We start from the raw sequence: 13,812 nt of genomic DNA on the forward strand, positions 1-13,812 counted from the left end.
CCAGATCTGTTTTAATATGCTGAATTGGCAGATCAGGGTTTATATATTATTTCTACAAAATGATTTAAAGAAAAACACATAAACCCAGATCTATTGTAACAGGCTGCATTGGCAGATCAGGATTTATGATATTCATTGTACAAATGTTTTCATGTTAAAGAAATAGACCCTAATCTCTTGGCACATTATGCAAACACATTTGGGTCTACTCTGTTCACAGTTGGCTTAATGTCTGCTATACTTGAATGCACATGGGTAAACTTTAAAACCAGCACAAGAATTATTCCTCAATAGGGAAAAGGTTTATGTCTGTTAAGTATGGCCCTTGTCCCAAGTGATAAATAGTCCTGTATCATTATTTTACCTCTTTCAAACTGTAAGATTACTTATAGTAAATTACCTTTGTTTACCTTACTTAACCATTTTTATGTGAGTTTCCTTTATTACCACTCCTGAATGACTTTTATGGGCAACAAATCTGTAATTACACATAATGCTGCAAAATTTATTGATGAGGTAGAAAGGTTAGAGAAATTGTGTGTTGACTAGAAAGATTGAAAAGTATTTTTTTCTGCCAAATTTTTCTTTTTAAATTTCTTAGTCTGCATTTAAGTTCAACAGCTACATAGATTTTATACTGCCAGCACATATCCATTGTGTTACATAATTACAATGGCAATTTTCCAACAAGTAAATGGAACAAAATATGGAAAACATTTTGAATTTTGATATTCCTGGCATGACAGTTGTTCTCTCTATTTAAATTCAAGGAGAGCATTAAAAGAGTTTAATATTCGTTCATGATACAAAATGTATATCCCCAAGATTTAAAAAAAAAAATTCTGTAAAACTTTAGAAAATTCATCAGTAAGGAATAAGATATTAATTTCTGAGTAAGGACAGATAGCTTGATTCAATGCACATATTTCCCATGCATCTATCTTAATTAATTGCCATTATAAAAAAATTTCATTGGCAAGCTGACGAAAAAATGTATACATTTAGATTTAATACATATTTTTACATAAAAACATTACACATGTTCATTGATAAAAATGATACATAAGAATCGGATCAATTACAATAACTACAGACTGACTTCTGATGTGTTTATTGATGGAGGGAGGTGGAGGAGTGGACTAAAAGAATTTTAATGGGCACTGATGCGTAGTAAAAGCACAAACTGAGGAAGGAATCTGCAAGAATGTCATAATAGTCAAACCATAACATAATTTGATCAATATTTTATAACAGTAGCAAATGTAAAATGATTTAAATAATCCAATATTTCCATATAATGATCAATTATGATTTTCCATCATCAGCAAAATAATTACAGCAAATGCCATAGTATCCAGAGATTAGTAACAATGAGGGTTCATTTTTATATTAATTTTTGTACAAATGTATACTGCTTGAATGTAACAGAAATATTTTGAAAATTCTCTTTGGTAAAAATCTCTTAATCTTCAATTATATGTCATCATGGCTCAAACATTAAAATGTCAGCACTTATTTACCTTGCCCAGTACTCTGGTTATCTTGACAACAAATATTAAGAGTGTATCTTTCATACATTCTTCAAATGAAGGAACTCTCTTGATTGGATTAAGAAAATATTAAAATATTTTCTTTGGAAATAATTGTTTTATTTTATCTTTTTTCTCAAAATAAGTGAGAATTCTACTTTAACATCAATGTGTATCCTTTGGCCATATTTCTGATAGGTTCCCCGAATAACGTCATTTCAGTGATACCCAATTTGTTTTTATTATTTCAACCATACACAAGCATCTCTTCTTGCCAAATCTCTTTGGGACATCTAACTATATCCTCTGTCCAGAATACCTTACCATGTAACTGAAATTTACTTGTATAAAAAGTTCCATGTCTTTAAAAGAGGTTATGAAGAAATCTCTTGAGTTAGAATAGACCCATGTAATGTACAGAAACAAAACAAACAACATATTTGTAAGAAGAGTATTTATGTATACAAACAAATATAAAATTAATTTTAAATGACATTTAAAATAATGTAAAATATAAATCTTATCTCACACCAAAAGTTTCACATTTAAATATGCAAAGAAATATTTGAGAATTAAAAACTTAAAACAATGACCTTGACTTTCACATGAACTATCCATCACAATCTTTTCATCATCAGAAATATCTGTGCTGTGCAAAGTGACATAGCCACAACAAACAAAAAAAATCTTAAACTATTTAAAACATCAATTAATCTATTATCACACAAGTTTTTATAGCATTAAGTGTGAAAGTACATGAAACATAATATTCAGTGCTAAAAGAGGCTTAGTGCATAGACATTCCTTGCTATAATAGGAGAACTTTCTTCCTGAGTTCTCTATGTTGTTGATCTTTCTGTACCTGTGTTCTGTCTGGCCTTGGGGAACTGGCTATTGATTCATAATCCTCTGGAAGCATTAGTTCCTTTAGGCGGTTGTCAATACCAGCAAGTGACCTCATGTCATCAGTATCAGGCTGAAACCCCTCTCCAGAGTGAATTGCAACTTGGAATGAATTGTAACTACTTTCCTATAAAACAAATTGTAACTGTACATGTATAAAGCCTAATCAAGCAAGTCTACGGTCAACAGGTATACTTTAGGAATCTTCATAGGTAAATTATTGGACCTCAGTTCCAAAGAAAAACATTTAATAAAAGACGTAAATGGGCCTGATATCACTAACATTGGTACCATCTATACTCACCACAAGATCGTAATAAATCAATGGTATTTTATAACAAGAGTACCAGGTCACCATATCTGATAGTCATCTATATAGGTACTAATATGGCATAATTGACTTTGGAGGCTATTGATCAAAGGGTCTCAGTGTCCTGAACCTTTGGTGAAGAAAGTTTTGAACAAAATTGACCATGCAAAAATAATCTTTTCTTATCAGAGTTACCATGACTATGACCTCTGACCTTTCAATCCCAGAATCCATAGGTTTCTTCAATACCCAAAGTGCAAGCCATCCACAAAGTTTAGTATAGGAAAGTACTCTAGAACAAAGTATATTTAGCAAAAAACCTACAATGACTTTATATTCTGTTTTCACCCCAAAATCTAGAGACCTCATTCACAAACTTTTGTTGTTGTTGTTGTAGGGTTCAATGTCATTTTTCAGCACAAGAGAGGCTATACATGGCAGCCAGTATAAATGGTGGAGAAAGAACCTGGGAAAACCCAGGAAAGAACCACCGACCCACGAGAAGCTACTGGCAAGCTTTTCCACATAACCACATTGGCCAAATCCGAGACTCGAACCCACGCTGACAGAGGTGAGATGACAGTGATCCATAATGGTGAGCGCTTCAGACCACTCGACAACTTTTAGAACTAAAGTTATTACACAAAAAACATTTTTCTTCTTTTGTTCAGTGACCTTAAGTTTGACCTTTTTGCCCCAAAATCAGTATGTTCCAGTCTCCCAACATGTAAATAAATTCCTTTGAATAAGGGCCTCTAGGCAGATTAGTTCTTAGCTAATTGTGTTACCCTCTTTAAATAAAGTCATTTTATTGTTATGACTATTATTATGATGATTATTATTATTATTATTATTATTATAATACATCATCCACAAACTTTGGTTAAGGTACATGATCAAGAACTAAACTGATCTTGACCTTTGAACTTATGACTCTTAAGTCAATATACATCTTCCTTATCCAAAATGCAAGTCATCCACAAAAATTGGTCGAACTTGTGATGAAGAACTAATGTTATCATTCAGAAACCATTTTTCTCATTTCCATCATAGTGACTTTAATCACTTTAATACCTTTTCATCCCAAATTAAATAGGCTTTTTTTGCCTTACATCAACTGCAAGCTATCTATACAATTGGCTCCAGGTCTATGATGTAGATATAATGTTATTGTGTGGAAACCATATTTCTTCTTTCGATCACAGTGACACTGATTTATGACCTTCTGATTCCCGAAACTGATTGGTTTCTTTCTTACTCCAAGTGCAAGTCACACACAAATTTTGGTCCAGGTCTATGATACATTACTAATGCTATTGTGCACAAACTATTTTTCTATTATGAACCAAATAGACCTTGACCTTGGATCTTTTGACCAAGAAATTTATGAACTTTTTCCTTGCCCCAAATGCAATCTATTCATAAAGTTTAGTCCAGGCTGATGATATAGCACTAATGTTTTATGCAGTAACCATTTTTCTTCTTTTATTCATAGTGACCTTGGACCTTTTGACCTCAAAATCAACAGGTTTCTTCCTTACCATGAGTACAAGATATCACAAAGTATGGTAACTGTCAATGGTAGAGAACTCTAGTCATTGCCTAGAAACTAAATATATAACAGACAAAAGTATGAACAAATTCATAACAATATGCTTTGACTTAAGTTGCAAGTATAAAACTTGACTTAAATACAATAACAGGGATCGTCCTGGGCTTCACCAATGTCGCAAATTGCGATTTTTTTTCCTTATTGGCGAAAAAAATATCCCATCTGGCAATTTTTTTGGCGACATACTTTTTGGTTCTTTAATTTGTACATACAATCATGGATTTGGACTGGATAAATTAAAAGGGAGAACGAAAGGAAGCCACAAACTTGACTAAGCAATGCATTGGAATCAATCTGTTACACAAACGATCCTTTGTTCGTATTGACAACCCCATCTTTACAGTGCATTGTTACATCAAAATCTGCTTATGCTGACATCTGGGCTGAGTACTGTATGCTGCGATACAGTCAATCATGCTACCGCACTATACCTACAACTGACCGACTTCTGAAGACGCGAATAGAACAGATACAATTAATTGTATGGCTAATCCTTCTGTGTTTTTTTTTTTTACATATACCAATACATTAGTTTTGCTGAACCTTCATAGAAAACTGATAACCTTTGAAATACCGACTACTGTGTATAAATACAAAGCAAATGGAAAAAATCTCAATCACAATTATATCTGTCGCCAGTGCAGCATTTTACTCATTGATCTTTTCCTTTTGCCATCAATCCCGTGTTACGGCTGCAGAGACTTAAACTCCGCAACAAGAAATAGCAAAAAAAACCAGTTCTGCATAATTAATAATAATTATTTATTTTTCAAAATACAGGAGTGAAAGAATCCCTAAATTGGGTGTGAAGTTATGCTTATATATATGGTCCAATATTGCCAGGTGATGACTCGTGTAAGTTTCATTTGTGGGAATGGAGATCCTATTTTGCTTGTCGAGAAAATTTATACAGCATTCAGTGATCATTCTTGGGATTTAGGAGCAATTCACTACAAGCTTTGTGAAGCTAGCCATAAGGGGGGTGGGCGGCTGAGAGACTACTGGTGTCACCTGTCAGCACTGTGGACTGTGAATGTGGATTCAGTAAGATGAACCTCATAAAAACTGACATCAGAAATAAGCTCTGCATCTCATCTCTCGAGAATTTAATGAGAATCAGCATGTACAGATGTGAAAAATTAGACTTTGAAACTGCATTCAACAAGTGGGCAGCCCTAAAATCACGACGGATCTTCATGTAACACTTTGTAATATTTTGTTAATGCTTGTTGTAATTAAAGTATTAACTAACCCATCTTTTGTAATTTTCATTGCCTGTTACATTAATAGACTAAATTAACACTTGGAAAAATGTACACTACTTGTTTTGGCGACACTTTTTGAAAATTGGCGACAAAATATTGAGGTTGGCGATTTTTTGGAGAAAGCTTTTGAAAAGCCAGGACCATCCCTGCAATAATATTATAAAATTAACGGCAACTTTGAGTCTTAAATGTTATAGTGCTTTTTTATATTTTCAGTGCTGTGCAAACTGCATCAGCCAGCGTCAAGACTAGACCAAGTGCCTTGCAGCAAAACTTTAGTCCAGGTCAAGTACATTTTAAAATTGGGCATGTGCTATTTTAAATTCACTCATCCCCTATAAAGAAAATTTATTCACTTATCTACAGAAAGTAAAACTGGCAATTTTACAAATGATTATGTTGAGTACCCTCCTTTATATGCAACTGACAAGAGCTGTTTAAAATGTAAATATGACTTACAGCAGCAAGAATAACACAGACTGTTTATCCACTATTGACTTCTGAACTATAAACAAACATGTTTTCAAAACCAGTCAAAACATGGAATATTATGCATGGAGTTTGACCACTCAAAGATGTGATGTTTTCTTACATTATCTTAGTCAACTACTACCCTGTGGCAAAAGTTTACTCATCTGATGTTTAAAACATCAAATATCAGTCACATGATGCATTTCGCAGCAGATCAAATGCTCTCAGCACAACTTATGATTACAAGTTTGTTAATAAATGTCAAAATGAATGAACATCAAAGAAGAACAACATATATGGGGTCACAAGTTGCAAAGTGAAGATGGATAGAAAATTCATTGATCAAAGACAAACACAAGAACAGCAATCATATCTAAAATAGTTTTTTTTTATTAATTGACAACAAGAAGAGTTTTGTAATACACAGCCTCTGACCAGACCATTTTTTTATTAATTGACAACAAGAAGAGTTTTGTAATACACAGCCTCTGACCAGACTATTTCAGATGATGTTTAGATGTGTCTCAGGTGATTCTAGTAACTCAGCTTGAATTGTAGGGTAGTAATAGACAAATCTAACTTAAAATCATAGTTAATAAAGCTTGTTGTAGCATCAAGGCTTCTTTGGGAAATGATCAAATGAAACTTCACCATCTGATTTGTTTTTACCAGAAATGCCCATCAATCAGTTGTTACATATTCTGAAAGTAGTAATCCTACCTATTGTAATAAAAACTTTATTTTTGTGGTTAACTCAGATATAATATACTACTCTCCATTGATGCACTCAGGATGAACAAGCCATTGTAAATACAATAAGCCATTGTAAATACAACAAGCCATTTTAAATACAACAAGCAAAGAAAGATAATAATAAAGCACATTTGTTCATCACACCTAGATGAATTTTTTTGAAAATGTATTAGATTCTTCAAAGAAAAATGGTATTTATTGAATTTCAAGCCATTTCCTATAAACTCATATGACTTGATTATTTATTCTCAAATGTACACTGTCACCTACTTGAACAAGCACACGGACCATCCTTTGAACCACACAGATCCTTTTAAGTCTCACCACTGTCTGGAAAGTTGGCACATATCTTTACTGTACTTACAGATTTATTTTCACTTTCCTCATCATCATCAGGTAAATTGTCCACATCTTTTAATAAATCATCCAGCCTTTTCTTCTCTTCTTCTGTCATGGCTATAATATCGTCTGCATTAGCGGCCAGCTGGAACATGGTAAAAGCAAATTCAGTCTTGTAAATAATTTAGAATCATGAACCATTACACTGATGCAGTACTAGAAATTAGTAGTAGTATTGGTAGTGGTAGTAGTAGTAGTTAGTAGCAGTAGTAATAGCTTGTAGTAGTAGTAGTAGTAGTAGCAGCAGCAGTATTAGTAGTACAAGCCCAAACCTCATGGTAGTAAAAGATTTCAAGATAAAGTCATAATCCAATTAACTAGCTTGACCATATGTTACTCTTCTCAGCACAAGTTTTGTTTGAATGGCAAATCACTGTTACTAGAATATTTCATGCCTGACAGAAGTTACCTATAATTCATGATGTCATCAAATTATTAAGAAATCTGAATATATTGTGTCTGACAATAGTTATCTCTCATTCATGATAACATTAACAATTATGAAATCAGAATATATCATGCCTGTCAATAGTTATCTCTCATGATACTATCAAACAATTATGAAATCAGAATATATCATGTCTGACAATAGTTATCTGTATTTCATGATAACATCAAATAATTCAGCACATGACATACGTCATTTTAAGGTTTAATTCCTGCACTATTTCAAACATCCAAGCACGTGCCATTCTTGTGTTTTCAGGGTGAGGTGCAACATATTTCTACTAAGTGTAAATGTTATTGTACCATTACAAATGAAAGCATCAATATATAGTATTAAATAATGTGTGAAAAAATGAGAATAAAATGACACCAAATATTGGCAGAATCAGTTTTTGGTCTGACTAAATGAAAATGTATCTCTAAATATGAGAATAAAAAGTCATCTGACTGATCATTCATATTTTATCAAAAACTATTTGTACACCTGAAAAAATTAGTTAATATAAAGTATAATGGTACATACATTTTTTTAATAGTTACCTCCTTATTTCTCTTTATAAAGTCCTTGCCACGCCGCCTTCTGTGTTTCTTTTCCCCATCAACAGATCTAGTACCCTGACTGGACTCCCCATCTCCAGCTGACATGCTGTCTGTGTCCTGCTGCTGAGAGGCTGGAAAGCATTTAAACATGCCATGGAAAAATCTGTCATAAAGTGTCCCTCTCTCTAAGAAAACTTGTCTATCTGAGATATTTTAAAAAAGTCTTCAATACAAATATTTTTGTATCAGTCCTTAGAGTAATGGACACTTGCCTATCATAGACAAAAATGATACTTTTTTGTCATGAATGCCAATCCTTACAGCATCAATATATATATATATATATATATATATATATATATATATATATATATATATATATATATATATATATATATATACACACACACACACACACACACATATTAGTCCCCCTCTTGAATGGCCCTGCCCCCCCCCCCCCCCCCGACCAGCAGTCACCCTCTTCTTATGGCCAGAATCCCTCGGCACTGGCCTCAATGAGTTTGTATTCAAATGTACCCCTCAACAATGGCCACCCCTCTAAAGCAACCAGTGGCCAACATATTAGTACAAAAATGTAAAATGGACACTTTTTTAAAAATGTATCCAGAACCAATAATTAATTCATATTGTTATGTAAGGTAATTAATCAGATTATCTCTATTGTTGATACACAATTCCCAATGTCAAGTTTCCGTTGCTGAAAGAAGTGTTGACTAAAGTACATGTATCAGTAAGATTAATATTATATCATTGTCTATAAAAGCCGACGTTTACAGGAAATGGGCTCAACAATGTTCTGGGAGAGATTTTGGCTTCACACATCTGTCAAATTTTTCTCTTTGATGATTACAACTGGAAGTAATTGTCAAGATTATAATTGGGTCATCATAGGCTAAAAATAGATTTTGTGCATTAACACACACAAATTAGCCTTGAAAAAAATAGAGTACCAGACAAAGACAAAAAATCAAATGACAACACATTTATCACTTACTTTATGAAGAAGATATTTCATCCACTCGACAAAAGTTTCATCTGCTTAATTAAATCGCATACAGTAACAACATCCAAATAAATCATTACCAAACATTAACATGTCACCACGTAAATGGTGATGTATTATTTTATTAGAAAGTCAGTTATTCTACTTGACATCGGGTGAGGTGGGGAAGAGGGGGTACTTGCTGAACAATTGTATTTAGAAAAGACTTAAATAAACCAATTTTATGTTGAAAAGACTTGAATAAACGTCGTAACCGATAAGGCGGTTATTCAGCAGCAGTGAGAAAATGGAGCAAATGTAAAGTGTCACTGTCATGACTTTTGACCTTTAACCTGAGACCAATCAGAAGTAGATCATTTAATGTCAAGATAATATACTTACCTGCTAAGTTTGGTTGAATCTATAATTATTATTTTCTTGAAGAAAGCCCATTGGAAGTTACTGAACTGGTATTCTACAGATATATCCACAAAATGGGTTTCATAAAAATCCATTTGTGTTATTATGCTAAAAAGCCAGTAAAGCTAAAAACCTGAGTCAAGACCTTTGACCTTCAAATCAATGTCAGAGTACTGAAAATCAACTTGTTTATTGGAATGCAACTACCATATATACAAAATCTGGTCAAAACTCACTGGTATCTGTACAAATCATAAACTCAGTTAAGTGCAAAAAGTGCAAGCATTAAACTTTCTGTTTTTCAAACTCTTCCATGTGGGTATGTGGTGGTCAGATAACTATGGATATGTGGTGGTCAGATAAGTATCAGTCATTTTCAGACCCAGTCACATACTGCCATAGTATTTTAGTGTCAACATGACCATCCATTTAGGTCAAGTAGCCATATCAAACTTTTCAAGACAGCCATTATGGCAGCCATTTTGGAGGTTGTATCAACAATAATTTAATATAGGAACAACTAGATATTACAAAGAATAGATTTTATTTAAAAAAAGCAAAACACAAAAACAAAATAATATGGCCATCTGTTCAGCAGGAGTAGCTTTAACGAGATTTGTCAAATTTTGGCAGGTCATGTCTGCATCGTTTTTATCTGGGACCAACTATATACAGTGAAAAATATTTTAGTGAACATCTCATGCTGTTAGTCAATACCTTCATGAGAAGTAGTGACAACAATTTTCCAGATGGCTACCATGGCCATCATGTTGGAGATCTGATCAGCAATATTTTCATTTAGGACCAACTTGATATCATAAGATGTCTTTTTGTGAAAACACTGTCTGTGTGACAATATGTTATGGGCATCATTTTCATTGATGACCAACCAGACCTTGTTCATGGCAATTTTTGCAGTAGTTTTGGAGTAGCAGTGATAATAAATTTATGCTAATGGATGGATGGAATACAGGCCATTGCATAAGCTCATCTGGTCTATGACTAGTAGAGATAATTATGTAGTATATAATTAATGCAATATATGATCCAAAGGAAACAACAGATAATTACATTACAAGATGATTGCGGAGAGTTTTTATTTCATTCTAAACATGATCTTACAAAACATTACCAAGGGGCCCCGAGTGGCCGAGTGGTCTAAAGCGCTATTCGTTACGGATCACTGCCATCTCACCTCTGTCTGCGTGGGTTCGAGTCTCGGATTCAGCCAATGTGGGTATGTGAGAAAGCTTGCCAGTAGCTTCTCGTGGGTCGGTGGTTCTTTCCGGGGTTTTACCGGGTTCTTCCTCCACCATTAATACTGGCCGCCATGTATAGCCTATCGCGTGATGAAAAATGGCATTAAACCCCACAACAACAACAACAACAACAACAAAACATTACCAAGTATAATTCAACTAAAAGACAGAACATTCCATATGAATGGAGCCTGATACTCATAAATAACAACATTTAAATCCCATTTCCAAAATTTCATTATAATTTTCAGCCTGTATATAAAAACACCTTTATATAAAGGACCTAATTCTGTGGTCTCTGAGAGTCTGTATATTGGTGAAATTTAATACAAAAACTTTCAAAGGAGATATAACAACTTGATGTAAAAAAAAAAAAAAAAGATTGACAAGGCTAATTATTAAATATACTGGAAATTGTGTAATTGTTAGTTCCAAATTTGCTGCTGCTTTGATATTAGTATTACCCTTCCCTGCTTCAATGGCTTCCTCTCAACTAATTATTGTTAAACCGATTTTTTTCTTCTTTCAAAACACTGCACTCCAGAATTTCACCCAACAAGTTTGTTTTTCATTCCACTCAATTGTTTTAAAAAATTAGTTAACTGATAACAAGTACTACTACCTTGAAAGTACCTAACAACCAAATGACAGTCATTTTCTCTGATGAAGTTGGGTGGTGATGGTTTGTTTCATCACCTATACAAATAAACCTTGGAAAATGATATAAAAAATTGGTTGAAGTTGCAAGTATCTTTTTTTTAAAAAAATTGGCCTAGGCTTCACATATTTATTCTAAAGATATGACGTACAAACACATCACAAGACAACATAATTAAAATAATGTGTTGTGAAGGTTTCAAGTAATATCTATAGAACAAACCCTGGGTCAAGCATTCAATTATTTGGTGTTTGTTAAGTCTAAGAGATACCTTTCATACCTCATTTGTCTTGTGCTTTGTGGACATAGAGTGTTTAAACAATTGGGAAAATATGATGACCAAACAAAATAGGCTATACATGGTGGCCATTATATTTGGTGGATGAGGAACATGGGAAGATCCTGAGAAAAACCACCAGCCAATGGGAATCTACTGGCAAATTTTCTTACATACTCCTGTTCATCAAGGTAAGATTTAAACTCATGCAGATATAGCTGTGATGTGAGAGTGATCTGTAAAGGTGAGTGCCTTAGACCACTTTGCTAGTCATCTTCAACTTAATCTATGCCAGCAAAACCTTTATCAACTGTCTGATAAAGAAACAATCTGTAAACTTGACTTGTGACCTTTGAATATGATTTCATTAAGGTGCTTATTTTACAGCTTAATTTCAAATAATATCAAAGACAATTTGATATAGTGATATTTAAGACATCCTATGACCAATGTTAGGTCAGTCAGAGTATGTGCCAGTCAAAAACCTTTGATCAGCATGACAAGTACAGCAAATACACACATAACACATACATACAAATACACACATAACACATACACACATAATGCATACACACAAATACACATAACACATACACACACAATTTCAACTTGCATTTGCATTTCAGCCATGATTCAAATTCTTTTAGCAATGATACAAAATAAAACTGCTTGAGCCAAATACACAAGAAAAAACAAAGCTGATACCTTTGTCGTTAGTTTTGTTCCCATCTCTTGTTCTTGGATATGGATATTCGTTTTCATTTAGCTGAGTTGCAAAAACTGGTTCCTCAATGCCATCCTCAGTCACGACAATACCTACAAAAAGAAAATCAAAAGATACAATTTGCAACATAAAGCATGTAATCTTGTTATAGTGTACAGACTTTCTTGAGATAAGGACAGTAAAATCTGTCTTGAGAGACCACCCTTCTGCAAACAAAAAAAGCAGTCTCTCAGGAATGGTGGCTTCTCATAAAAGGTTTGTACAAGATGATCAGTTTTCAAAGTCAGAATATAACATGGTTTAACCCTTTACCTCATAGAGCATAGTTACAAAGTGCAGTGCGCTATAAATAGAACACCTGTTACCTATATGACGCCATATGCAAAGGCCTGCCTGTGAAATGTTAAGCAATGTAGTGTATGTTACGTTTAACAGCAATTTTAACCATTTTACATTTTTGGTGCACATCTATTATATGTGGAAAAATTTAAGAGTAAAGTCCGATTGTTATAGCTGTGTAATTATTTTTCACGGAAGAATTTTTTATTTGCTTTAAAATCTTGAGAGAACTCATTCACCGTCATGTCAGTGAGGCAGCATGACCAACCGTAGCTGCCATTTCCCATACTTGAAATTTACAAGTTTTTTGTCTGCGTCTACATCACTGTCATCTGAATTTGATAATTTATAAAAACTAATTGCTGCCCACATCAATATCAGAGCCTTTACCTAAGTTACTGAATCTTTCATGGTTGTGATTGTAATCATGAAAACTTCGTACGTACTGAATGAAATCCTCGACCGCCATTTTGGAAAGTAGAGATTACGACCCAGTTACTTTAAATAGCAGATATTGACCAGTGCATAAACAGTGACCACGTGATCTGATGTAATTGTCATTCGGAGAAATGAATGTAGTATCTAATAGGGGGGGTTTTCCCCGAAGGTGGCACTATGAAAATCAGCTCAAAATGGCTGATGTTTACAGCAGGCGTCAAAAGGTGCTTCCATGTGAATGGAGTAGAGCCATCAAAAGGCGTTTCCATTCGAATGGAGTAGAGGTGTCCAAAGACGCTTGCATGAGGTAAAGAGTTAAGAACTAAAAATGCTCACAATTATTGTTCATACATTGTATTAATTATCTATAGTTCTTGTTAAAATATTGCATTTATTTAATCTCGAAATAATTTTGTAAAGCAATAAAAGTTTACATCTATCATAAAACACTTTCATTTTTAT

General features: G+C 33.6%; 1 protein-coding gene across 1 annotated transcript in view; it reads right to left on the reverse strand.

The window, feature by feature from the left end:
- Positions 1–13,812, reverse strand: part of LOC149808326 (uncharacterized) — a 46,776-nt gene that overhangs the window by 16,205 nt on the left and 16,759 nt on the right. Inside the window, exons 7-10 of the mRNA XM_089975874.1 lie at positions 12,555–12,665; positions 8,230–8,360; positions 7,208–7,327; positions 2,392–2,559 (exon numbers count right to left, since the gene is read on the reverse strand). Of these exons, the coding sequence (XP_089832000.1) occupies positions 2,392–2,559; positions 7,208–7,327; positions 8,230–8,360; positions 12,555–12,665 (530 nt within the window). The remainder of the gene's footprint in view (positions 1–2,391; positions 2,560–7,207; positions 7,328–8,229; positions 8,361–12,554; positions 12,666–13,812) is intronic.

The sequence above is a fragment of the Sinohyriopsis cumingii genome, chromosome 1 (assembly GCF_028554795.1).
Source record: "Sinohyriopsis cumingii isolate HCF-2022 chromosome 1, ASM2855479v2, whole genome shotgun sequence".
NCBI lineage: Eukaryota > Metazoa > Mollusca > Bivalvia > Unionida > Unionidae > Sinohyriopsis > Sinohyriopsis cumingii.